This window comes from Lentinula edodes, assembly GCF_021015755.1.
Source record: "Lentinula edodes strain Le(Bin) 0899 ss11 chromosome Unknown C8R40scaffold_39, whole genome shotgun sequence".
NCBI lineage: Eukaryota > Fungi > Basidiomycota > Agaricomycetes > Agaricales > Omphalotaceae > Lentinula > Lentinula edodes.
In genome coordinates this window covers 295441-318593 of record NW_025764345.1, presented here as the reverse complement: position 1 = coordinate 318593, position 23153 = coordinate 295441, and the positions used below count along the sequence as shown (strand labels likewise).

At 45.7% G+C, this 23153-nt stretch overlaps 8 protein-coding genes across 8 annotated transcripts; 6 read left to right on the top strand and 2 right to left on the bottom strand.

The window, feature by feature from the left end:
* Positions 1-704: 704 nt before the first annotated feature.
* On the bottom strand, positions 705-1214 carry C8R40DRAFT_1174904 (uncharacterized protein; the record flags this gene model as incomplete). Its single annotated transcript, XM_046232259.1, has 2 exons — positions 705-1067; positions 1134-1214. 2 exons carry the CDS (start codon positions 1212-1214, stop codon positions 705-707), a joined length of 444 nt encoding a protein of 147 aa, XP_046082306.1.
* A 1136-nt stretch (positions 1215-2350) lies between these two features.
* Positions 2351-3667, top strand: C8R40DRAFT_1162797 (uncharacterized protein; the record flags this gene model as incomplete). The annotated part of the gene is made up of 7 exons (XM_046230285.1): positions 2351-2389; positions 2467-2656; positions 2712-2989; positions 3063-3188; positions 3241-3368; positions 3426-3575; positions 3634-3667. The coding sequence occupies 7 exons, from the start codon at positions 2351-2353 to the stop codon at positions 3665-3667; spliced, it is 945 nt and encodes a 314-aa protein (XP_046082305.1).
* Positions 3668-3923: 256 nt separating this feature from the next.
* Positions 3924-4728, top strand: C8R40DRAFT_1123220 (uncharacterized protein). Its single transcript, XM_046228890.1, has 2 exons — positions 3924-4073; positions 4132-4728. Exons 1-2 carry the CDS (start codon positions 3969-3971, stop codon positions 4345-4347), a joined length of 321 nt encoding a protein of 106 aa, XP_046082304.1. The 5' UTR covers positions 3924-3968; the 3' UTR covers positions 4348-4728.
* Positions 4729-7090: 2362 nt separating this feature from the next.
* On the top strand, positions 7091-11844 carry C8R40DRAFT_1239991 (Dynamin family-domain-containing protein; the record flags this gene model as incomplete). Its single annotated transcript, XM_046233505.1, has 20 exons — positions 7091-7371; positions 7429-7475; positions 7532-7576; positions 7630-7659; positions 7721-7965; positions 8079-8166; positions 8236-8493; positions 8595-8711; positions 8778-8813; positions 8868-8891; positions 8928-9035; positions 9098-9235; positions 9288-9694; positions 9754-9811; positions 10091-10377; positions 10437-10523; positions 10572-10647; positions 10701-11116; positions 11167-11307; positions 11366-11844. 20 exons carry the CDS (start codon positions 7091-7093, stop codon positions 11375-11377), a joined length of 2901 nt encoding a protein of 966 aa, XP_046082303.1. The 3' UTR covers positions 11378-11844.
* Positions 11845-11851: 7 nt separating this feature from the next.
* Positions 11852-13670, top strand: C8R40DRAFT_573812 (malate dehydrogenase). The gene is made up of 11 exons (XM_046235499.1): positions 11852-11966; positions 12020-12075; positions 12130-12297; positions 12359-12366; positions 12417-12432; positions 12484-12632; positions 12692-12815; positions 12864-13181; positions 13233-13334; positions 13402-13475; positions 13549-13670. The coding sequence occupies exons 1-10, from the start codon at positions 11936-11938 to the stop codon at positions 13432-13434; spliced, it is 1005 nt and encodes a 334-aa protein (XP_046082302.1). The 5' UTR covers positions 11852-11935; the 3' UTR covers positions 13435-13475; positions 13549-13670.
* A 96-nt stretch (positions 13671-13766) lies between these two features.
* Positions 13767-15899, top strand: C8R40DRAFT_573565 (uncharacterized protein). Its single transcript, XM_046235496.1, has 17 exons — positions 13767-13840; positions 13919-14047; positions 14105-14114; positions 14171-14190; positions 14268-14300; positions 14359-14460; positions 14520-14556; positions 14608-14640; positions 14729-14793; positions 14850-14904; positions 14977-15063; positions 15119-15214; positions 15278-15304; positions 15360-15400; positions 15454-15482; positions 15535-15580; positions 15633-15899. The coding sequence occupies exons 2-17, from the start codon at positions 13970-13972 to the stop codon at positions 15789-15791; spliced, it is 918 nt and encodes a 305-aa protein (XP_046082301.1). The 5' UTR covers positions 13767-13840; positions 13919-13969; the 3' UTR covers positions 15792-15899.
* A 170-nt stretch (positions 15900-16069) lies between these two features.
* C8R40DRAFT_1239989 (uncharacterized protein) lies at positions 16070-18962 on the top strand. The gene is made up of 4 exons (XM_046233504.1): positions 16070-16594; positions 16652-17035; positions 17092-18278; positions 18331-18962. Exons 1-4 carry the CDS (start codon positions 16214-16216, stop codon positions 18749-18751), a joined length of 2373 nt encoding a protein of 790 aa, XP_046082300.1. The 5' UTR covers positions 16070-16213; the 3' UTR covers positions 18752-18962.
* On the bottom strand, positions 18884-22944 carry C8R40DRAFT_573638 (Lon protease C-terminal proteolytic domain-containing protein). Its single transcript, XM_046235498.1, has 12 exons — positions 22061-22944; positions 21560-22005; positions 21116-21507; positions 20856-21062; positions 20703-20799; positions 20533-20650; positions 20355-20481; positions 19867-20305; positions 19632-19808; positions 19510-19575; positions 19410-19457; positions 18884-19350 (listed from the first exon to the last, which is right to left on the bottom strand). Exons 1-12 carry the CDS (start codon positions 22824-22826, stop codon positions 19144-19146), a joined length of 3090 nt encoding a protein of 1029 aa, XP_046082299.1. The 5' UTR covers positions 22827-22944; the 3' UTR covers positions 18884-19143.
* Between the last annotated feature and the right edge of the window lie 209 nt (positions 22945-23153).

Here is a 23153-nt window from a genome sequence, read left to right as displayed (position 1 = left end):
GTCACAAGATATATCAGTTATGCTGCAACTTATGAGCGTATTCGCAACCACCTCAAACTTCGAATTCGCTGCAAGAAGGTTTCGAAACGAAATCGACGATTATCTGCAAAGAAATCACGCGCGTTAAGAGATGAAGGATCATCTGAAACCTTTCCGAAGTGACTTACTAATGTTTCTACCGCGGCCGACCGCCTCGACGGTCAAATTAGTTGTCTCGATTCGCCAGACTAATCCTGGACTAATCAGCAAAAACGGAACTGCACCACCTTGCACCACTCTCTGCATTCATAATCTTCAGGTATATAGGTAGGATCTACCTGCTGCTGCAGGCCCCGAACCCGAAAGGGTTTCACTCTAGATCTCAACTTGGGTCACAACAAAGTCAATTTTTCTTTGAAGCTATTCACTATTCTCCATGAGACTGCTGTGATATGCCACCAAGTACAAAAACCTGGTTCGTGCAGTATTCTATCCGTCCTGTCATAGATAGGTGTTCATTCAAATAGATTTTCGACAGAATTGGAGATTTATGGATGGAACTGGCTTTCGAAAATTCTGACCAAATGTGTGCCTGCTCGTTCCTCGAGATCTTCATCATACACTAGAAAAATTTCAAATGAAAAATTGATGAAATTCCTTCAAAGAACCGTGCAACAGTGTATAGAGCTACAAATAGCACCGAAAATCAGAAATCCTCCCATCTATTACCGTATCGCGTGCGGGTTGGGTTCGTACGTGCCACTGGCAAAGAGATGTTTTGGGAATATAACGTGGTACCCCTTGTTAATAGATGGCAGACCCCCCACAAAACCTACAGTGCAGTCACCCTTCTCCTTGCACTCGCCCATCCCATGGAAGTCGACTTCATAATTATGTGGACCATTTGCCCTTTGACTTATGAATGTGTTTTCCAACTGCACCACGGGGCAGTCCCTGGGTTTAATCGTCAAGAATTCCGCATAAGATTCTACAAGCTTTTGCAGTTCAGCTTTAACCTCCTTTGGTGCGCTCGGTGTCCCGGAATCGATGCCCCAAGGTTCACGGAACTTGACAAAGACTGTCGGCACCTACATACAAAGGGAGATCGGTCATTATTCACTTCGTTGAAAAGATGACCAGAGCAATGTACTCACAGGGGCTGCCTTCACAGAAGATATGACACTAAGTCCGATACCAGCAACGACGACAACAACATAGGTAAGATTCAAGCGCATGAGGGAGGGGATTTAGTAACAGCGATTGATCTTTTTCGATGAGAGGAAAGGCTATGGACAAAGTGTTTAGGCCTAAGAAGATCCAAATGTCATAGAGTGTAAGTCATGAAGAGCTGCCAATAAGGACTTACGAGGCTTGGTAGCAGAAGAATTATAGCAGCGACTGTCCAGCAGTCGTCGGAAGGAAACTAACTCCCCCCCTCAACTTTCATCTTCTCTTTATATCGAACGTATTTTAAATTTTCGCTCGCATATATACCTCCAAACCTGTGCTTCGATCCGACGGCGCATATTCTAGGGTTTGTCAGGGGTTCGTTACACATGCCACAGTTCAGGTCTTCAGGCAATCCTCAGCCTTGTCAGCTCCTTGCCTCTTCCTGTACCCATTGTGTACATATCAGTGCATATACCCTCATATATCACTCATATATCCCGTCTTCGATCCAGCAGTCTTTCGCTGATGTTCAAGGCAGTTCAGGGAGCTTAGGGTCAACTCGACATAGTCTCTAGGCAACAATCTGTTGAACACAGAACACTTACTGCAACGCAACACATCAACAACCGTCTGTTTCCCCCCTCCAGCCCTCTCCATTCTCGACCCTTCCTCAAAATTTCCTTTCCAAAGTTTTACCCAAAGTCTCCATCACTACTGCAATACTGCACCTTTGGTTCTCACATAACCACATATCCACACCCTCGGAGTTTCTTGCGTACACTGCGTCCCCCAAGTATTTGTCCGCGTTGATCACAGGCCCAGTATGCAACTGGATACTGTGTGTGTAGTACACGTCAAATTTGAGCGTATTATGTATACCATGTTTTCGAACCTGCGTTCCAAATTATTGCCGCCGAATCACTGAGTCCTGGCACAGTCGAAGATAGAACACATGGTTATCATTGACGGCAAGAATTGCTATACGAATATAGGACATGGCCAGACCAGAACGCAGGAACGAAGAAACGAAGGACACGAGATACAGGTCATCTGCTCATATCATTATCAGTACCGGTGCGAGATCTATAACTATAAGTACTCCCCAATATTCTCATCCTAGTCAAGATTCCAGCAAAGTTCTTTCCCTAACACAACCTACTAATCATCATGCCTCTTGCTAGCGCATTGCGATACACACGACATGCTTCATTGTCCATACGCAGTGCCGTTCGACCAGCGTGTATCGCGAGCCATACCCAACTAGGACCTTCAATCCACACACGCCTGTTCTCCTCATCGCCCTCCCTTTCTTCTGAGAAGAAGCCCCAATCAGTCTCTCCGTTCGCTCCGATTGGAGTTGACAGCGCCATGAAAACGCGCTCCAATCTTCCTAATTCGACTCCTCGCAAAATCTTCTCGGAAATTGCTATTCCTGACCGCGTAGGCATCGTCTCTGGCGGCGGACGAGGCATAGGACTAGAGATGGCCATGGCATTATGCGAGGCTGGTAAGTCCGGGCATGCAATCAAAACTCTATTCGAGTTCCTACATGCATTCTTTAGGTGCACGAGCGATATACTGCTTCGATATTCACGAGAAGCCGACAGAGGAATGGGAGGCCGTTAAGGAATATGTGGGTCGGTTAGAGCAGAACCCGTATACGGGTTCACCCTCGCGTTTGGAATACGTCAAAGTCGATGTGACAGACCAATCCGCTGTATGGAAATGTGCGGAGGAAATAGGCAATAAGGAAGGGAGGATGGACGTGTGCGTTGCTGCAGCGGGGGTTTTGAAACCAGAGAAGGACGTGCTGCAATATCCAGGGGATGAGTTCAGGGAGGTGAGTGAGGCCTGAACCTTCGTAGCGGTTTCTTCGACCTTGTCTGTGCACGTTTATTTATCGAGTTTTACAGGTCATGAGCATCAACGTGAACGGCGTCCTGTTCACTGCGCAAGCAGCTGGTCAACAAATGCGGCGTTTCGGGAACAAAGGGAGTATCATCTTGATTGCTTCGATGAGTGGAAGCATCACTAATCATGTAAATGTCATTTACCAAATGTAGTTGTTCAAATACTAATCGATATTTCAAGGGCCATGCGTGGATTGCATACAACACTAGCAAGTCTGCCGTCCTACAAATGACACGAAGCATGGCATGTGAGTTGGGCAGTGAGGGAATCAGGGTCAACTCACTTTCTCCGGGGCATATTTATACCAAGTATGTCCTTTGATCTTGAGTCCTCGCTCCCGCTCCCTTCTGAATTCACAATCACAGAATGACCGCCCAATACCTTGAGCCACAACCACATCTTGAGGAAAAATGGAGCTCTCTCAACCCCTTGGGCCGACTCGGTCGAGTGGACGAGATGAGAGGTGTGGCAGTCTGGCTCGCAAGCGATGCCTCAACGTATTGTACTGGATCCGAGTGAGTCTCTAGGTCTTGTCCTGACTTAATCGAAGTTAAAGCATTCTGCTCTATCCAGTATCCTTGTTGATGGGGGCCATCATGCGTGGTAAGGCTCGCGATAATACCTTTTTTTTCATTTGGTGTCAAGTGGTGGTGTCGTGTACATGTGGGGAATCAAGTCTAGATTCAATTTCCTTTGGCAGAAAAAAAAGACCTTTAAACATAAAGATTTATGTCGAGTAGTATTGCAGTATGGGCACATATCATCCGGAGTTATAGAGCTTTTGCATAAGTGGACATAGTAGGGCGTTCAACCTGAGATGATCAGTGTGTAAAAGAAGACAAGCTCTCAATAATGTCATCACACGGTATCATTTTTTGAATTCTTACCACCAGCTACAGTCAAATGTGATGCTACTATCTGGAATCATTTTATTACTGAACACGCTCACCAATCTCGACGTTGACACGTACCGCATATCTCAAGTCAAATCAAAACTTCAGAAAGCGTCTGGGGTCAGTTCCAGTCCATTGACTGCGACTATAAGCGGTTGCTGACTCGTATACGTAGTAGCAATATCACCAGTTTGGTCCTTTGCTGATCCTACATACGTGTGACGACGGTGTTGAACATGGCCAGCAATTGAAATCAAATCAGGTTCGGGAAATGACCTCAAGTAATTTTAACGCAGTAGCGACGGCGCTGAATTTTCTCGTTGTTGCCCACGCCGTCGTCTTTCTCAAGCTCGCAATTAACCTTGCCTTCCTCAACTTCGCTCATGCACATTGAAAGAAGACGGTACTAGATTTGCTGCCCTTCTAAAGTTTCAAGCGCAGGTCCCTTGCGCCTACGATTGGCACTAATAGTTGCCCAATGATGCGTCCCGATGCGTCTTATCTATATGCATCCATTGGGTTCTCCCTCGGGCACGCAAACACTGGTTCATCGGTGATACTCGAGTATAGGTAGCGGAATGAGCTTCGAGTCGTGAAGTCGAATACTTATTTATATATACAGGTATAGTAAGCGGATGTAGCCTTCGAAAACTCCGTAGCTGGGTCTCTTCTCGATGAGCACGCATTATTGAGTGATAGGATCTGGATAGGATGTATTGATGGCGCCAGTAACATAGAGAAAGTTTCGTGGGACCCTCACAATCCATCACTTGACCAAAACTTGTTCCTCATGATATGTCCGTGTCCTTCGACTGAGAAACCTTAGAGTTCTGCAGCTTCATATAAACAGTAACTTCAATACCTCTAGTCATTGACTTTCTTCAGACTTTCACACCGTTGTGTGCCTGTATCTGTTTCTCAAGTTCTCTATCCCATGTCAAACCGATGCTTCCAGTCTTCTCGAGGGCTATCGATGTGCTCATGTTATATGGATACTATTCAAGGGCATACTCATTATAAAATCGGACGGTATACACAGCGTAGGCTACGAGAAGGTCGGGTTGCAATCTGAATGTGCGTTTTCCTGCATCTTCGTTTCCAGAGTCTTGTCTGAGTCTCCAATTCTTCAATCACAGAAAATCATGGCGCCCTCCAGATGACAAGTATCGAAAAAGAGATCAACTATCGTTTCGACGTGTTGACACGTTACTTTTGCATTCGATCTTGCCTCCAGGACTGTACGATAGTGGCATCATGATACGACTACTAGAACTCCTATAGCACATCCGGTTGCGTGGTCTCATCAGGTTTTTGAATCTGCTATTTCCTTTTCAGGTTTGAACGCTCAATAACCTGTTGGTCTTAGCGGCGCTTCCCAGTTCCGTACAAGAACATTAATTCAACAACCTTTCATTGGATAATCTCTGACAATGTGGTACCTCAGCTTCTGTAGTTCTGCGAACGTGTGCCCATCACGAACGAGTCGCCCATAACAGACTCAATCCTCCCTCACGTCCTTTTAACTCCTTTGAGCCGCTAACATCGATGCTAATATGACGACTTGCCATTTGTACTGTTAGTGTATCGCTGCAGTCTTCAATCAATCGTGTAACATGAAGCGTAAGGATTTTAACTACCATCGAAGCTGGCCTTGAGTTCACGTCTAGAAATGCTTCATAGGGTTTTCAGAACATACTACAATGTGGAAAGGAACAGGTACGTGTCATGTCTCGGCCCATCTCATTCACAGTCTGACGCGGGAAACTATTTACAGTGCACGGCTCTATCCATATCTCTATCCATCCCTTCGAATGGGGCGAGTCAAATCAGCAGCGGAAGCCCGAATGGGAGCCTCGGCAATAGACGATGGGTCGAGTGAAACTGTGCTTGGGGTATGTTTAACCTTGATTCCACGTTAGCGATCTGTGTGATATAAGAATTTCCATAGGTTCAATCAATAGGGTGCGATTTCAGATTCACGACTGTCGACGTTGAAGGTATATCCCGGATATCTACTACGAAGGTCATCTGAATCCCGAAAGACGGTGAATACCGGAACCCACACATGCCTTCACCGTCGAGATTGCACTAGCGAAGTTTGTGATAGACAATGCTTGTGTACGTAGTTTTCCGGGGTGCGCTATTACCAAGATGTTTTTGGTTGCTTCAATCGCATTGTGAGTGCGGCCGATGAGCAATACGCAAGCAACTTGTGTGAACAGAGCAATTCAAGTTTTCTTTTTCTTTCCTTCGAATTCTTCTCGAGTTCCGGACATCTTGGCTCTGTTGATGACTCATTGCTGAGCTGGCAGATTCCTGTACTCAGTCCCATTCGGGTTCCATCATCTTGTAGGGAAGTTTTATGAACGTCCTTGGTTCTGAGACAAGTGAGTATTTGCTGAATTGATCCAGGACTATGTTTGACATTCCTTTATTACAGCAAACCCGATTTTGATACAGTATACCATCCCAAATCATATCAGAAACTCAGTGTCTAGTTTAGCTACACATTGTTGTGTTCAAAGTTCCTCTCAAGGGGAATGCCAGTGGATATGGGAGGATACTCTTCCAAAACATCTCACTGTAGGAGAAACTCTGAACATAACAATGTGTGGAAATTTTACGTATGAAAAGGTGCATGATTCTGTACGTAAATCCTAGTTCAGTTTAACTTATGTTGTATTGTTTCTCTGTGATCAAGACTGCAGCTGGCTTCATTTTGCCAATGTTTAGGTCTTATGGTTAGTTCCTGTGATTATATTTATATCTTTCTATGCAAACTATCTTATGTGGTTCATTAGGTTATATTATCAAGTTCTAGGGTGAGTCATCATGCATTATCAATCAACTAATACACTTCATTATTGACTTGTGTAAAGGTCAGGTACCTGGAGGCTGAGGTGGTGCAAAAATTGGGTTTACCTGCTTTAGGTTGAATACTGGTGAGCTATTGCACATACTGCACGATCACATGATCTCCTTTAGCACCATGTGCACTCTATACAGGTAAACAAATACATGTAAACTCAAATGGGTATATAACCAGTGAAACAATGCTTGATATTGTTCCTGCCTCTCTCTTTTCATCCCTCATCTACACACCTGAAGAAGAACACTGAGTTGTGACTCCTTTGATAATGTTCACTCCAAATTCGGAAGTTCCTGCGAAGACCGAGGTTGCATCAAAATGTGACAACACATCCTTGCTGTATAATGTGTCGAAGAACGGAAAGGCGCGAAAAGATGATGGAGTTGACGATGTCAACGAGACTTATAAAACCATCCTCGCGCGTATCGCTGAACTAGAGGATGTCTTGGATCGAACCGAGCTGGGGTTAGTTTTATTGCAAGATGGCCAACCGCAGAATAAAAAGGTTAGAGTCGAGGGAGTGGATGTTTGGCGCCGTGAGATCCGACAGTGAGACTACATTTTTTGGTGGTCCTTGACGATATTGATATACTGCCGTATGCATAGGATTCGAGCCCAAGCGATGACGCCAACGTTGATCGCTGTGACCGGCGGTGAGTACACTAAAAGAGCCACTTATCTGAAAAAGGGCCTTGATGATTTTGGATAGCGACCGGGGCTGGGAAAAGCACACTGCTGAATGCACTGCTTGATCGTGAGTACTCGAATTCAGAGATCAAGGAAACTAATCAACTTTGCTGCTCACAGGGATAATCGTACCGACAAGTGGTATGCGAGGTGAGTATCCCAAACTGTGTAGAATTTGAATCAATGTGCGAATTTTGATCTCTTGTTGCAGCTTGTACCTCTGTAGCAACTAAGATTTCGTACCACTCCGAAACTAGTATCACAGCTGCGATCGATTTTCTCACTCGAGAGGAATGGGCGATTGAAATTCAAATGGGATTAGGGGATATCAAAGACAAAGGTGAAGAGAAAGAGAATGACAATTTGGAAATACGGGCGAACGCTAAAGGTTTGAAACACGGAAAGAAAAGAGCAAAGACGAGAGAACAGAGAGGTTTTGGAATGGCCTGGGATAAGGTGCGTGCATCTCCTTTCATAATTGCATCGTTCATTCTTCCTCTCATTGTTACTCTATTTGCGTCCTGTGCTATACTGCATTTAAGGATAAATTGGCTCATTATTGACACTAGATCCATGCAGTATACCCCAACTTGAGCCCAGACGAGTTCGCAAAGTTCACGACTGCAGAGGATGTCCTATCTAATTCAGCCTTTGATGGTGAGTAATATCCTTTCCAATGGTCCCTTTCATATGATTCATGCTCAACACTCATTTGTATCATCATAGGGATTACTAAAAGACTTGGGACATCCGAAACGATTACTTGCGACACCTCTGCAGAGTTCGCGAAAGCTATATCAATTTATATTGATGCAAAACCCGTTCAGAATCAATCGTCTCACCGCCAACCTATGCCCAGTCATGTAGATGGCGCCGAATCGACACTACACCCCTCCGGTGCACTCTGGCCCTTAGTTCGAGAAGTGCACATACGTTGCAATGCCAAATGTCTTTCGACCGGTGCTACGTTGGTCGATCTTCCTGGTCAGTCTTTCCGTTGCTCATACTACGTAGTTTATCCGAACTTCCATGACCCGCGCCTATTGCCCGCCGTAGTCAACGTCAGTATTCATTATCACTTACAGGCATAGGCGACTCCAACGCCGCTCGGAGTGCAGTTGCCGAGCGATACTTGGCACATTGTGATTGCGTTTGGGTAGTGGCACCGATCCACAGGGCGGTCAATGATGAACATGCGAAAGGTGAGTTTAATTCTTCACTCAAAGTCACCTTTTGGAATGTGTCCTTGCATCTGACCTTTTCTGTAGAACTTCTCGATCGAGCGTTCAAGACACAACTTCTCAGTAAGTCCTGTTTCATACTATTCAGATATGTACTCACACCTTTTTTTGTGCTAGTGGGTGAGTCCTACTATCATTTTGGTATGTAGAATGAAAGAAGCAATTTGAATCTCACAGACGGAAAATTAAGGTTTGTATCTTTCACCTTTACGCACACTGCTCAACCTACAACTAATCTCTATATTAAAATTGGTCGAAGTTCAAAAGACTCGATAACCTTTATAGGTTCGTGTCTACTTTCTGACTCAATCTGTGAAACGGTATTCATGAGAGCATTCAACATACAGCGAGCAAATGCGATGACATCCTGGTCTCTGAAGCAATCGAGAATCTTGACCTTGCAAACACGACCGTACTTAGACAATTCAACCACGATATAGAACAGAAGGAATCAGAATTATCTCATTACAAGAAGATACTTCAGGGTAAGCCTATCCAAGTCGTACGGGGAAAGAAATATTTTTATTATTGTGTTAGAATCGTGGTTTTCAATGTCCGGGTCACCATTGAACGAGGAGCTCTTCAAGCGTAGAGCGCAGCTTTTCCAAACAACTCCAATCGTTCCTTCTCAACCAACAACCAAGCGAAGCTCGGATGTCCCGAACTTTAATACCGGTCCCAATAAGAAGATCAAATGCGAGTTTGTTTTGGCAAGCTCCAGTGCCGTGTCTGATTCGACGACCTTCAATACCTCCCAATTATCTCATGATCTTAATCTGGGAACTCAAACTTATACCCAAAACAATCAAGCCATGACGAAAGTTGATGTCAATGATCCGCAGGTCTACATGGAGCGTCAGGATAAGTATATAGAGGGTTTAAGGAAAGAACTGATGGTTCTGCAGCAAGGTAGAGATGATTTCATTACTCGGGAACGAAATGAGGTTAGTGCTTTATCATTACAAGGACGGAGTTGTGTACCGTTTGACGAGTTTTTGTGTAGACCTTCAAACAACAACTAAGAGAAGATGTTTATTGTGAATTGGAGGACATCATTCAAGGTTGGTGTCAACTCACAATTCCGTCAATCCTCGAAACAACTCAATCCTTATACTTTCATTATATGACATTAATATGGCGTCTGAAGATGCAAGTATGTGCAGTCAATCTTGGATTTTCATGTCTGTAGATTTGAACGGGGGGTTCCACATCTAGGCGTCATGAATACCGACGGGTTTGATTTTCCTGTGTTCACTTGTTCCAGTCGAAATTATCTTAAGATAAAAGGTGGGTATTCATAACTTTTCTCTTGCTTGCTTATTTATGATTCCCTGGTCCAGATTCCGCCTCTGATGAGCGGTGTGAACACTTGGATATCGTACAGACAGAGATTCCTCTCCTACAAGAATGGATCCACCAAATAACCAATACTTCACATCAGAAAGAGCTAGGGCTTATGTCGGATATGTTGAACACTCTGGCTCAAGCAGTAAAAACCTTCTGTCAGGACAATGCTGGAGGACTCACTACATCTGAACAAACCGCTATCAAACAAAAATGGAGATCGAAGGTACTCGCCTCAGGCAAAGTCGAGAACTCCGAAGCCATCGCCGTACGTTTACAGAAAGTAAGTTCTATCTCTATTCTCGAATACATAACGTCCCAATTACTTGTTGATTTCATCAGATCCTTAGTCCCTGCGTTGAAAGTATATCATTCTACCAAGTGTTCCAGGAAAATTTGGAACAGGACATCCGTCAAGCTGCCATGGACGTGCGTTCATTTCTAATTCCTAAAGTCAAAAAGTTTATGCCCATCTAGGCGGCATCGGAGGTATTGGAGCTGTATGAGTCTATCGTAACGGAGTCTAAGATGCACGGAAATACATACCGCGCAGGTGGGCTGATCAGTCAAATCGTAAGTAACACCCACTAACCTTGGTGCATACAGTGATCCGCCATCACGGTGAATTCAATTCGTCGAACGGGCTTGACCTCGACCTGAACAAAATTCTCACCTCCACAATGAAGGAGGGCCTGGCCCAGTCATGGGCAGCATTCTTCAATAAGCACCATTTCGACTCTTTGGAATCAGACGTCATCAGTGTTATCGGGGAATTCTTAGTCGAACTGTCCAATGAAGTGACTTTATCCCCGATCAAAAGCTTTCTTGAAAAACACAAGGATGGAATCATTAAGAAAGCGCGTATACTTGTTCGGCATGCCATTCGCAAAGTTCAGCGTCAAATCGATCAAGAGCAGAAGGGGGTGGGGAGGGGACTTGGACCTCAAATACAAAAACTGTTGATGGCTACGTACATTGAGGCCGGAAAAATATCAGGAAAAGGTTGCGCCCAAGCACAAAAGGTTGTTCCTATGTCTGCACTTATTCCAGGCATAAACTTACTCCCTTCCAGAAAATCATGCATGGATATATCGACGAAGAGGCAAATAATTTGTTCGAGGGGCTGGCAAAATTTCTTATAGAGGGTGTCAAAAGCATTTCCCGAGAGGTGGAAAAGTGTATAAAAGCTGATTGCAGTCATCTTGCTCAGAAGGTATAATCTGCAACAACTCCGTCAAAAACCATAGACTAAGATTACATTTCTCAGGTAGAATTCACCGTAGCTGAGCTGTGGAAACCAGACCATAAAGCCCTCCCATTGCAAGTTCGCGCGGCTCTCAGCGATGTAGAACGAGTGGCAGACGGTATTACACAGATGCTAGCACGACAAATGATGGGATAAGCAAACGCGTGGCCTGAGGAACATCTGTCTTGTAATTTTTTTGTGGTTTGTCGTATAAACTGTAATCGCTGTCAACTACGTGGATAAAAAAGATTGATTCTAGTCTCGACGAGGTACTTTGAGTCTGTGACTCGAGTGTGGTCTTAGAAAGAATATGGGAGATAGACGGGCATGCGCGGTTGACATTTCGTAGTATGTCGGGAAAGTGCTGCGACTCCAACCGTCACTAGTCATGATATCGATAGTGATCAGATAATAACAGAGGAAATGGCGCTCTTTTGAGAGAGAATAATTTAGCGGAGAGAATAGGAGCGGAAGCAATTCGGCCGATCAACTCGATATCACGTGAAGCCGACGTTAATTACGCGTTGGAGATTGGGTAACGACCGAGTAACTCTTCCTCTGAACCCTTCACTCATCTCCATCTCCAAGCAACAAAATGGTCAAGGCTGTCGTTCTTGGTGCTGCAGGTGCCGTAGCCATTAACTGAATATCTGACAAATATCTAAGACATAGTTCAAAGGCGGTATCGGTCAACCACTATCCCTTCTGCTGAAGTGCAATCCCCTCATCACAGAGGTATGTTTTCATCAGATCCCAGCGATCTCAATAAAGTCTCATGCTATGCTGTAGCTTAGTCTCTATGATATCGTGAACACTCCCGGAGTTGCTGCAGATCTTTCTCACATCGCGACACCTGCTAAAGTCGCGGGCTTCTTGCCACCGGATGAAGGACTGACGAAGGCATTGACCGGTGCTCAACTTGTGATCATTCCTGCTGGTGTGCCGCGTAAACCTGGAGTGAGTAGCATCGAAGTATATCTGGCATAAAAGATTTCCTGAACAGTCATTCTTTCTTTAGATGTCGAGGTAAGAGCTCAACGCATATCGATTACACATCTATTGATCTTGAACTCTAGGGATGATCTTTTCAAGGTAAATATATGATTCAGTTTGAAGTATCGACTGTTGACACATGGATATCAGATCAACGCAGGTATTGTGGAAGGTCTTGCTACTGGCATTGCTACCACTGCTCCAAAGGCATTCGTACTTGTCATCTCCAATCCTGTGAACTCCACGGTTCCCATCGTCGCTGAAGTTTTCAAGAAGCATAATGTCTTTGACCCAAAGAGGTGTGTTCTCTCTGCAATTGTTAATTCCTCGGTTTCTCAGGTGTTGAATCCTCATATAGGATCTTTGGTGTCACCACCCTTGACGTCGTTCGCGCATCCACATTTGTCGCCGATATTATTGGCGATCTGTCAAAGGCTCCCGATGTTGTTGTTCCAGTTGTTGGTGGACATAGTGGTGTTACCGTGAGTCGCAACTTTTCCAGATTTGAACATATCTCATTAATGGCATAGATCGTTCCTTTACTCTCTCAATCTTCCCATCCTCTTCCAAGCGGATTTTCAGGCGAGAAATTGGACGCTCTTGTCAACCGCATCCAATTCGGTGGTGATGAAGTTGTCAAAGCTAAGGACGGTGCAGGATCCGCAACTCTTTCCATGGCGTATGCTGGTGCAGAGTTCGCAATTAAGGTGATCAATGCCATGAAAGGACAGAAGGGCATTATTGCACCTAGCTTCGTTCATCTCACCGCCGACCCTGCTGGCGGTGAAGCTCTGAAGAAAGAGATTGGCGCCGACCTTGAATATTTCTCTGCTCCAGTGGAACTTGGGGTTAGTGGATTTTTTTTCTACGCTGAACCTCAATTTACCCTTCCCTTGTAGCCTGATGGTGTTATCAAAATCAATCCTCTTGGCAAGATTACCGATGCTGAAAAGAAGTTAGTGGAAGCTGCTGTTCCTGATCTCACGAAGAACATACAGACTGTACGTTGATGATTATTCTCTCCCGGAGTGCGGCCGACTGACGTTCTGTCTGCTATTATCAATATAGGGAATCGCATTCACCAAAAAGTCTAACTTGTGAATGATTGTAGTACCAATGTAAACACTAGATTCAAGTTGCTTGTAAGTATGAACGTAGAATCGCAATGCTTGTAAAGTAGATTCTCTGAATTGCCTGTACGAACGTTTACGCTAGGTTTACGCCCTCATGTTTACGACCATGCGGTATCTGCGCGGATAAATACTGTACGTATTACACAGCTTTTGGAAAATCTTGCCCTTGTGATGGGATGTGATGAGATGAATATTAATAATATAGATAGTGTATGTATGCGTACGGTGGTGGCAAGCATCTTTTGACTTGGAACTCTTTTCCCAGCTGTTCACAGTCTCCTCATCGTTATGAGTTGTGAGACGAATTGAGCTCAAAATCAATGTCGATTTGCCAGGTTGGGCACTGCTGATCGTATCAAGTGCCAATATGAAAGGTGTGCGCCCGCCGCTTGTTCCGGACTTCCGACGACCCAAGAATACTCCATGCTGGTACAATCAATTTGTATAAGTAGACTCTTCCACCCTTTTTTCTCTAACTTCAATGTGCTCGTAACGAGCTCATTATGAGCAGTGTCGCCAATCTGACCGATGCCCAATTGAGAGCGCTATCTGAGTGTATCACTCATGGACGGATAGGACAAGTGAGTGCTTTTTTTTGCTCATTTTCTTCGCCTTTACTCACGGCTACTACTGCACAGGGCATAAGCTGTTCGTTTTTCTTTTGATCGTCTTTCTTTGTTCTAAATCCACCGTAACTTGCCTAGATGCTAGTGTTGTACTATTTGTGAGTCTTTGTCCCACTCTGTCCCACTCTTATCGAATTCCGCGGATTGTTCATAGCTTATTTGGAATTTTTCTCAGTTGTATGATTATTCCTTGACCGTATGGAACGAGGTGCACGTTGTTGTACGAGATTTCCGCTCAGACTCGAGTCCTTAACAGCCTTTCACAGGCAAAATACGTGTGGCAGCCCCGTCGATTTACTTTAAGCTCTATTACCTTCGTCGTCGCTCGATACGCTGCAATGGCGACCGCTATCATTGCTCTTCTACCCGTCCGTGTAACCTCACAGTCTTATGTCTGATCTTCGAACCGATTCGCTGCTCTCTCAAGAACGCCAGTGTCCCTGCGATAGACAGTACAGCGACCGGTGAGCCATAGTCTCCGTACTCTGATAATAGACTAATCATTGACCACCAAGTATTTCGCTTGATTGCAATTATTGCGTCCGAACGTGAGTATATATATTCGCTTTCCAACAGCTGTCTTCACGAATTTGGCTTGCATTCAACTCATTTTGGACAACTCAGTCATATTGGCAGTTAGGACTTGGGCCATATGGGGTAGGAGTCGTAAAATACTAATAATGCTAATTTCCTTTTCTGTGGTGAGCCTGTCATACACGATTTTTCGCACAGAAAATTTAATGAGATGCTTTTCTAGGCTGCAATTATACCTGCTGCGACTATTGTAGCCGAGAGTATCGTCTCAAATCATGGTGAGCTCTTTCCCTGTCAACGTCTCTCTGTTGATCATTAGTCCATCATAGTTGTACCACTGGTCAATGAAGAATTTCAGGATATTTGCAGCTTGACCATTAGCAATATTTCAGAAGGGTTCATCGGTCCCTACGTTGTAGCGATGCTTTACGAATTTGGTACTTTCTACATCCCGCTGCTAAGAGTTGTCATATATGACAGTTCGTCCTTCAGTAACGTTGACGCTTTCCTTAATACGCATTATCAGTTGGCGCAAAACCATCCCTGCGCGCATACGTGCTCCTATCATCGATACTCTCTGGAGAGACGGTCAGTGGAGTAAGATTCTTTGAGCTTTCTTGCGTAGCTGAACGCTCTTTATTCTATTCATAGGTGTATTATACTACTCATTCATGTTGAGTACGTTGCAATCCTTGGCCAAGAAAAAGCGCCATGTTTCATGTTTCTATTCTAGTCCTCGGGTTCGTTAACATCGGGCTGGTTTTGCAGCAGGGGGTACGTCTAGTTCTTTTTTTACACCGACACTCATTGAAAGATGTTTTTTTCAGGTTCCGCAAGTACGAACAGGAGGCGCTGAGTACGTGTGATTCACTAAAATTAGCACATAACCTCAAATAATGGGTGTTCAGGTTGCAAGCAGTCTTACATAGCATCCTCTCTACCCGAATCGTCCTAGTAAGCATGTCGACGGGTGGTGCTGTTGTCGTTGCCTAACATGTTCACGTAGCATCTCGCTGCTTCGACTGACTCTAGAGACATCGCGGCGCCTGGATGCTCCGTATACCAGACTGGGATGCAATTTACAAGCGAGTTTGCTACTGTGGATCATAGTGGCTCTAATGCTTCTCGGTTTGAACATGGCCCAATACTTGAAGGAGAAAGATGAGGGCATACAATGGAGGCATCGATATCAATTATTAGTTCTGGCAGGGAAAGAGACCGGGCCTACAATCATCGGTTGTATATCACCGTGCGTTCTGGGCTTTTTTCTCATAGTCGAGATTTGCATGGCCAGTAATAAACAGTCAAGGCCGTCTTGCAGTACCAATTACTCCCCGTAGACTACACATGTACGTAGATTGTTGACCGTGTCTTACGACTATGAAAATGGAGTCGTGGGTATGTTTGTCTAATTTAGGGTGTGTTTATTTTGAGCGACCCAGAACGTTAACCTGTTGCCCATCTCCCATCTTGCTGCCCAGTTGCAGGCCTTTTCGGTGTTCTCTCCCCGCTTTTCTCTTGTTTATCCCTTTAGACTTTCTGTCTGCGCCTTTCTTTAATCTTCTCACTCTGTAGGCCTACTGCAGAATGGCCTACCACGACGCCAACAATCAGAACTTCAGTTCACAAAATCTAAATTCTCCGTACGCCGCTGGCGACCCCTACTACAACCAATCATCTGGATTCATTACTCCTCCCAATGGCGAAAAGTCGAAAGGAAAGGGAGTCAGCAAGTGGATCAAGATTGGTATACCCCTCGCTATCCTAGTCATCGTCGGAGTAGTCGTCGGTGCAGTCGTAGGTACCAAGAAGAGTAAGGATAGTAGTAGCAGTAGTCCTGCCGCTCAATCTGCTGCTGCTGCTTCCAGCTCCTCCGCCTCGGTCAATTCTGCTCTGGAAGAGCTTGCAACTGGAAAGTTTGCTATGGCTACGAACAGTCTTTATATGGTGCCTCTCTACCCTCAAGTCGTCAGTCTCTTTTCATTCTTTCGTCAAGTAATGGAGGCTCATTTTTTTTTGTTTTAGACCGACACTGCAGTCTTCACCACTCCTACCTTTGCTTCCTCCGCCAAAGCTTCTCTCACGTGGCCCAGCGATACCTTCTCCGCTGCCACTCCTGCTGCTACATCTGTTCGTCCAGACAGACCCAGACTCATCGCTCCTCAATACAAGTGGGATGTTTTGGCGGACCACATAGCCGCCGATCCTTACCTCTCTTACTGGAATGAAACCATTTTCGGTAATGCCACTGATTGGTACAACGACGACCCAGTCGCCTACTTCTTCGATGGAGGTAATGGTATCTTGGATATTGCTCGTCGATTCAAGCAGAGAGCCAAAGCATTTTCGTATGCCTATCGTATGACCAACGATACTAAATGGGCGGATCGTCTCTGGGTTGAGATTCAAGTGAGTCTTCATATCAAGAAGCTATTGTCCACGAATTAATCACGATCTGTACACAGAATGTCGCTGGTAATTATACCACTTCCTTTGGTCCCGATTATGACCGCTGGGACTCTAATCATTTCCTTGACACGGCCGAATTCTCCGCTGGTTATGGTATTGCCTACGACTGGTTATACGACGTCTGGACCGACGACCAGAAGGCTGCTATGCGTTTCACCTTGATCGAGTACGGATTGTCCTTTGGTCTCCAGGCCTATAACAACGCCAGTTCTTTCATTGGCTGGTGGAAAACCAATACTACAGGAAACTGGAATTGTGTCTGCAATGGTGGACTAACATTGGGTTCTCTCGCTATTCTTGGCGATGATGACACCGGTAGTGCTTCACAGCTCCTCGCCCTCACTGTCCCCAATGCTCTTGAGAATTGTGCTGCAGGACCAACGAGTGATGGTACATGGAGTGAGACACAGGATTACTGGTATTTTGGTACTACTGGATATGCCGAGATGACATCCGCTCTCATAACTGCTACCGGCTCTGACTACGGCATGCTCAACGATGCATACACGCTCACTGGCTATTCACACATGTATGGCCAAGGTCTTACTCAGCTGTTCGCTGTCGGCGATACCGGCCCTAACAAATTCTCGTCCACTGCCAACGGATTATTCTTCTTTGCTTCCGAATTCAATGAACCTACTATTGCTCTGTATCAGCGTGATCAGGCTGACGCTGCAGATCCATGGAGTATGTTCTGGTACGATGCCTCTGTTCAGGGTGCCTTCTGGGATGGCTTGCCCTTGGACCGTAACTTCGACAATGAGATAGATCAATGGGTTTCTATGCGAAGCACATGGACGGATATCAACGGAACCTATATAGGTATGAAAGCCGGTATGAACCAAGGCCGACAGACACATAACGACCTTGACTGTGGTGACTTCGTGCTTGACGCTATGGGCCACCGTTGGGCTGGAGAGCTCGGAGACGGTAATTACAATGCTCTGGATTACTTTAGTAACGACACCCAGAGTAGTGCCAGGTGGTACTACTACAGGAAGATGACTGAAGGCCAAAACACGATATTGATCAACAAGTCGAACCAGAATGTCCTCGCGAAGCCCACTATTCTCGGATACGACACTACCAACGATACTCAAGGCTCGAGCACGGTTTATGAAGTTGCAAGCGGTTCTACGGCGTATTGGTATGCTGATATCACAAGCGCGTATTTCAGTGACACGTGAGTGACTTCGTTACCGAGGTGACTCGTTATTCATTCTTCTTGTCCTCAGCTCTTCGGCGAAGCGTGGTGTGCGTTTCATCAACAACAGGACACAGATGCTCGTCCAGGACGAGATAACCACCACCAGTCCGTTCCAATGGCGTATGCACACGAACGCAACAGTCAGCGTCAGCTCCGATGGCACAAAGGCCACCCTTACCATTGACGGAGATGAAATGATTGTTTCTATCCTTAGTCCTTCTTCTGGTGCCACATTCACAACCTCCGCAGCCGTCCGTTTCGACACAGACCCTATCCCTCCCGAAGCTGACCAACCTAATCCTGGTGTCACAGTCTTGATCATCGAGATGGACGCAGGAACCACTAATCTCCAGGTCCTCTTTTCCCCTCAATGGAAAGACGGCACTTCATCTGTCACTCCTCCCTCTGTGGACTTGGCCAACTGGTCGCTAACTAGCCACAATACATAGCCCCTTTTAGTTTTTAGTTTACTTTTGAATGGGACAATTCCTATCATGACTGTCTAGTTTATTCTCCCCCGTCTTGAGACTCCTGTCATTAGGATAAGTATAGATCTGACATTGATCCTTACTGACATAGTTTGTGCTTTAATCTTCGTTTTGTATGTTACAAATTGCAGCTTCATTTCTATCTGTGTAATTAACGACCTTCGAGCTCGAGAACTCTGGATTGGTTTGATGGTATGTAATATACAGTAAGGATATCTAGACCTACAGATAGCGAGAGGAATCGTTTGTGCAAAACAGAGGGTACACTAAGCATGACAAATGGTGAGATATCAAAACAGAAATGGTATGTACTACAACAAAAGCAATCGGCAAGATAGACAGTGTGAAAGATATTACAGTCGGCTTTCTAGCATGTCCAGCTGGCTTCTCCATCCGATGACACCTTTCCCAAAAGCAGCTTCTAAGGCTTCCTGCAGATTGCGTACAAAAACGAATTCCATTGCGTTACGGATCTCAGGAGCTACGTCGTACTCGACGTCTTTGCGGTTTGCGTATGGAAGTATAACTTTTCGAATTTGTGCGCGATGAGCACCGAGAACCTAAGACGGTTCGATTTATTAGTGTCAATTGTAGTAGCCCAAATGATCGAGTCCCTTACCTTTTCCTTAATGCCGCCAACAGGGGTAACGCGTCCTCTAAGGGTTATCTGGACGAAAACATCAGTACACAAGAACGGCTAAGAATTTCGTTATGCATACCTCGCCGGTCATGGCGACGTCTGTTGGTACACATGCACCGGTAAGTAATGACACAAGTGCACACGTCTAGTAGAAGAATGCTGGTCAATACAATCTGAGTGTCACTGGGTGATGATATATACCATTGCAACTCCAGCGCTAGGTCCATCCTTTTTCTGCGCACCAGCAGGAAGATGTAAATGGATATCAATAGGATTTGATCCCCTGAGAGGATCATGGAATGGCGAAGTGGTAATGCCAAGGTCATACGCATGCGTTTTCACCCAACTCAATGCCAGTTCACCAGATTCTTTGATGACCTGCACCATTATCAGATTAGTGAGTCGGTGATCAGCTAAAATGCAAAGATATACGTACATCTCCCAAGCTACCAGTTAGCCGTAATCTTCCACCATCTCCACTGCCGCTTTTGTTGCCTGTGGGGACGACAATAGTCTCAACCGGGAGTATACCACCTTCACCCTGGCCCATGACAACCAATCCATATACGACGCCTCTTCTCGACCCACGATTCCTCTCTGCCAAGCTTTCATCCCCGTCCTCCCAGCGCGCAATACCGAGTATTGCTTCGAGCTCGGATTCCTCGACCAATGGTTTGTACAGCGCTGTCTTCGATGGGTGGTCCAGATTAATGACTGAGAGGTCCGTGGAGGGGGAATGTGGAGAAGCCTCATTAACGATCTTTCCCTCTTGTGCCTCAACGGCGTCGAGACATTCCGCCCATTCAACTGCTTTGAACCGTACGACTGAACCGATAGATCGTTCGAGCGTTCTTACGCCGGCTTCTCGAGTGTACCTAGAAAGACTCAACACAGCTGGGCAGTTCAGAACTAGAGGATACTTACCGTATTGCAACGGCTTTGAGTGCTTCTTCAGTGAATTCGACTTGGTCCTGCGTTAGTCCGTTGGACTTGAGTTGTTTGGGAAGTAGAAATTGTCGGGCAATGTGAAGTTTCTCGTTGTGGGTGTAGCCTACAAACATAACGTGAGAATGAGAGGTGGTATATGGAAGAGTAGGCTCACCAGGCAGGACGACCACTTCGCATCGATCCAGAAGGGGTGCGGAGATAGTCTCCAGTGTGTTTGCAGTGCATATGAAGAGTACTTGACTCAGGTCTATAGGTACGTTGATGTAATGATCCTGAAGCGGCATCATGGGATAGCTAAAACGAATTGAGATAACTTATACTCACGTTGAAGTTACAATTTTGTTCTGGATCAAGAACTTCCAGCAGGGCAGCTCCTGGGTCGCCGTGAAAGTTACTGGCACCAATCTTATCAATCTCGTCGCTGTAAAAGCCAGGCAGGATAAGGAATATGTCCAAATAAAGAATCCAATCACGTACAGCAAGCAAACAAAGTCTGGTCTTCCGGCTTTCCTCAAAGCCTGAACGATGAGCCCAGGTCCACTGGCTACGTATGTTCGCCGGTGGCCACGAATTTCTGCTTCGTCTCGGACACCGCCCAGGGAGATGCGTTGAAATGGTCGTCCAAGAGCGCGCGCTATGCTTTGACCTAGGGATGTTTTTCCGGTGCCTGGAGGACCAACGAACCTGCGATGTACGAATTTGGCTGCTGAATAACTGGAAACATAGAACCGGCTTACAGTAAGATGGGTCCCTTGACACCCTTAGACTTCTGCACCTTTGCGGGTAGATTCTCAATAGCCGGCTGAGCTTGACGTAGTACAACTTGTAGTTCTTTTTCCTGTCCATCAGTGTCTGCAGCTCCAGCGACTTCCTCCAGGGCTTCAGCCGCTTCTGGTTTGTGAGCTTCCAAGGCTAGCCGACGTTCTTCAGCAAGCTCAGCGAGTTCTTTCAATTTGACAACCGCAAGATACTCTATAAGTCGCTTCTTGACTTTGTCCAAGCCGTAGTGATCTGAGTCAAGCTGAGCACGAGCTTCTGCAAGGAAAGCTGATGTAGTAATTGAAGATTGGGAAGATGCGGGAGAAGATTGTGTAACAGATGGCCACGGTAGAGCTGTAAACCATTCAAGCTGGACAGGGGAATCAAAGATGACTTGATAACTGCGACGAAAATAGACCTACCCAGCCCCTTATGACACCACCTTCGACACTCCCGCCACCTCCGCCTGCACCGCCCGCACCCAACAGCCTCTTCAATCTTCTCCATTCTCTGACACCTGCCTTTCTTTCCTCGCTACCAGGTGTCATTGCTTCAAGTTTACGCCGTATATCCATTAATTCCGTGTCATCCGATTCATTCGAATCTAAATCTAAATCACCGCTGTGACGATTGTTACCGTTCGATGGGTTCGTGTTACCGGATGTAGATGTTGTCTGTTGCAATTCCTTCAATTCTTTCTCAATCGCACGTAATTGCTGCCGGAGGAAGAATTCCTTTTGCTGCTTGCTCAGGCTTTCATCAACAGCATTAGCAATGCGGGAAGTAACCTCGAGCTTGGTGTGAAGTTTTGTAAGGATCATGGTAGCAAGTTGCAGGCGAGGTAGTGAATTCGAAGTAGAAAGGAGTGCTACAAATACAAACTTATCGTTAGCTTAGGTAGAGTTAGATGAACATTTGCTTACTCAGTTTATCGGCCCAATCCTCGTTTTCGCCTTCGTTCCCTGAAGCGGATGCTCTTACGCCCTGTCCGAGGACACTGCCAACGAGAACATCTGCCATCCAAGCGGCTCTGTCCAAATTGTCTCTGGCGCTATTACGTCCATCTTCCAACTCGAGGCCTTCTGCGTCGTCCTTGAGTTCCTCAAGCATGGCCGCGATTTTGTAGAAGGCATCCTTCCTAGCCTGCTGCTGTGAGCTCTGGGCCATATGTTGCAGAACTCGCAAGGCAGCTGCCTTGAATTTAACGATTGACTCTCGAGCCTGTACTTGCACAGGGACAGTAGAGTTGGTGTCGACAGAGTCTTTTAGCTGAAACGATGAAGGATATGAAATCTTGCGCATCAGCAATTTCGGCGTCGTTGAATTAAGAGCCATCTTGGTCGCTTTCTCGTGGTCATAACGCTCTTCGAGACATACCCGGGTAAGTCCGTGAAGTGATGCTAGGTAAAGGCGGGGCAGCCTTTCCCCAGGTTCCAAGTTTGACCTCCCGAGCGGTGGGCGTACAAGCCTAAGAACCCTCGCTGCTGTCCCATATTGGACTGCAGAAGCGTTTGCAGAGGTGTCCACCGCCGGAACGGCAGCCACAACCGGCAGGCTGTCGTTGGCCTCGAACAAAGCAAGTAAAGCTTCCCCAACTTCAGCAGACAGAGGAACCGTTACTCTTGAAGCTGGAAGAAGAATTATTGGGTACGGTAGAGGCAACACGGCCAGCTTTGTCGGTCGAGACATGGTTGATGAAGGAAGAGTTGCAAACTATTGCACGTGAAATCCAACGGGATATTTCGAGGGCTTTGGCAGTCAAGACTATACTTAAAGTACTCCGATGAGACTCTGATTATAAACCATTCATTTATCTACATATTCAATCTCATATAGACGTACCGGTGATACTTGAATGGGTTTTTAATTACATTCAAAACCGTGAAGTATAAGTTCTGACTACGTACGTTGAAGGAAGTTATACCCTATGACAAAGCATCTAAATCTCGTCGCCGCTTAATGGACCCAATCGTAGTCATTCCACCAAAATCAACTGCGAGGTTCTGAGAGGGGGCG

Bases quoted from the DNA above. Each gene is read 5' to 3' on its own strand.
- C8R40DRAFT_1123220 (XM_046228890.1), top strand. From the start codon at position 3,969: ATGCTACTATCTGGAATCATTTTATTACTGAACACGCTCACCAATCTC. The intron at 4,074-4,131 runs GTCAGTTCCAGT...TATACGTAGTAG, and splicing joins AACTTCAGAAAGCGTCTGGG to CAATATCACCAGTTTGGTCC.
- C8R40DRAFT_573812 (XM_046235499.1), top strand. From the start codon at position 11,936: ATGGTCAAGGCTGTCGTTCTTGGTGCTGCAG. The intron at 11,967-12,019 runs GTGCCGTAGCCA...CATAGTTCAAAG, and splicing joins TGTCGTTCTTGGTGCTGCAG to GCGGTATCGGTCAACCACTA. The intron at 12,816-12,863 runs GTGAGTCGCAAC...TTAATGGCATAG, and splicing joins GTGGACATAGTGGTGTTACC to ATCGTTCCTTTACTCTCTCA.
- C8R40DRAFT_573565 (XM_046235496.1), top strand. From the start codon at position 13,970: ATGAGCAGTGTCGCCAATCTGACCGATGCCCAATTGAGAGCGCTATCT. The intron at 14,557-14,607 runs GTGAGCCATAGT...TTGACCACCAAG, and splicing joins GATAGACAGTACAGCGACCG to TATTTCGCTTGATTGCAATT. The intron at 15,305-15,359 runs GTACGTTGCAAT...TTTCTATTCTAG, and splicing joins ATACTACTCATTCATGTTGA to TCCTCGGGTTCGTTAACATC.
- C8R40DRAFT_1239989 (XM_046233504.1), top strand. From the start codon at position 16,214: ATGGCCTACCACGACGCCAACAATCAGAACTTCAGTTCACAAAATCTA. The intron at 16,595-16,651 runs GTCAGTCTCTTT...TTTTTGTTTTAG, and splicing joins TGCCTCTCTACCCTCAAGTC to ACCGACACTGCAGTCTTCAC. The intron at 18,279-18,330 runs GTGAGTGACTTC...TCTTGTCCTCAG, and splicing joins AGCGCGTATTTCAGTGACAC to CTCTTCGGCGAAGCGTGGTG.
- C8R40DRAFT_573638 (XM_046235498.1), bottom strand. From the start codon at position 22,826: ATGTCTCGACCGACAAAGCTGGCCGTGTTGCCTCTACCGTACCCAATA. The intron at 20,651-20,702 runs GTGAGTATAAGT...ATGCCGCTTCAG, and splicing joins AACAAAATTGTAACTTCAAC to GATCATTACATCAACGTACC. The intron at 20,482-20,532 runs GTGAGCCTACTC...TTATGTTTGTAG, and splicing joins CGAAGTGGTCGTCCTGCCTG to GCTACACCCACAACGAGAAA.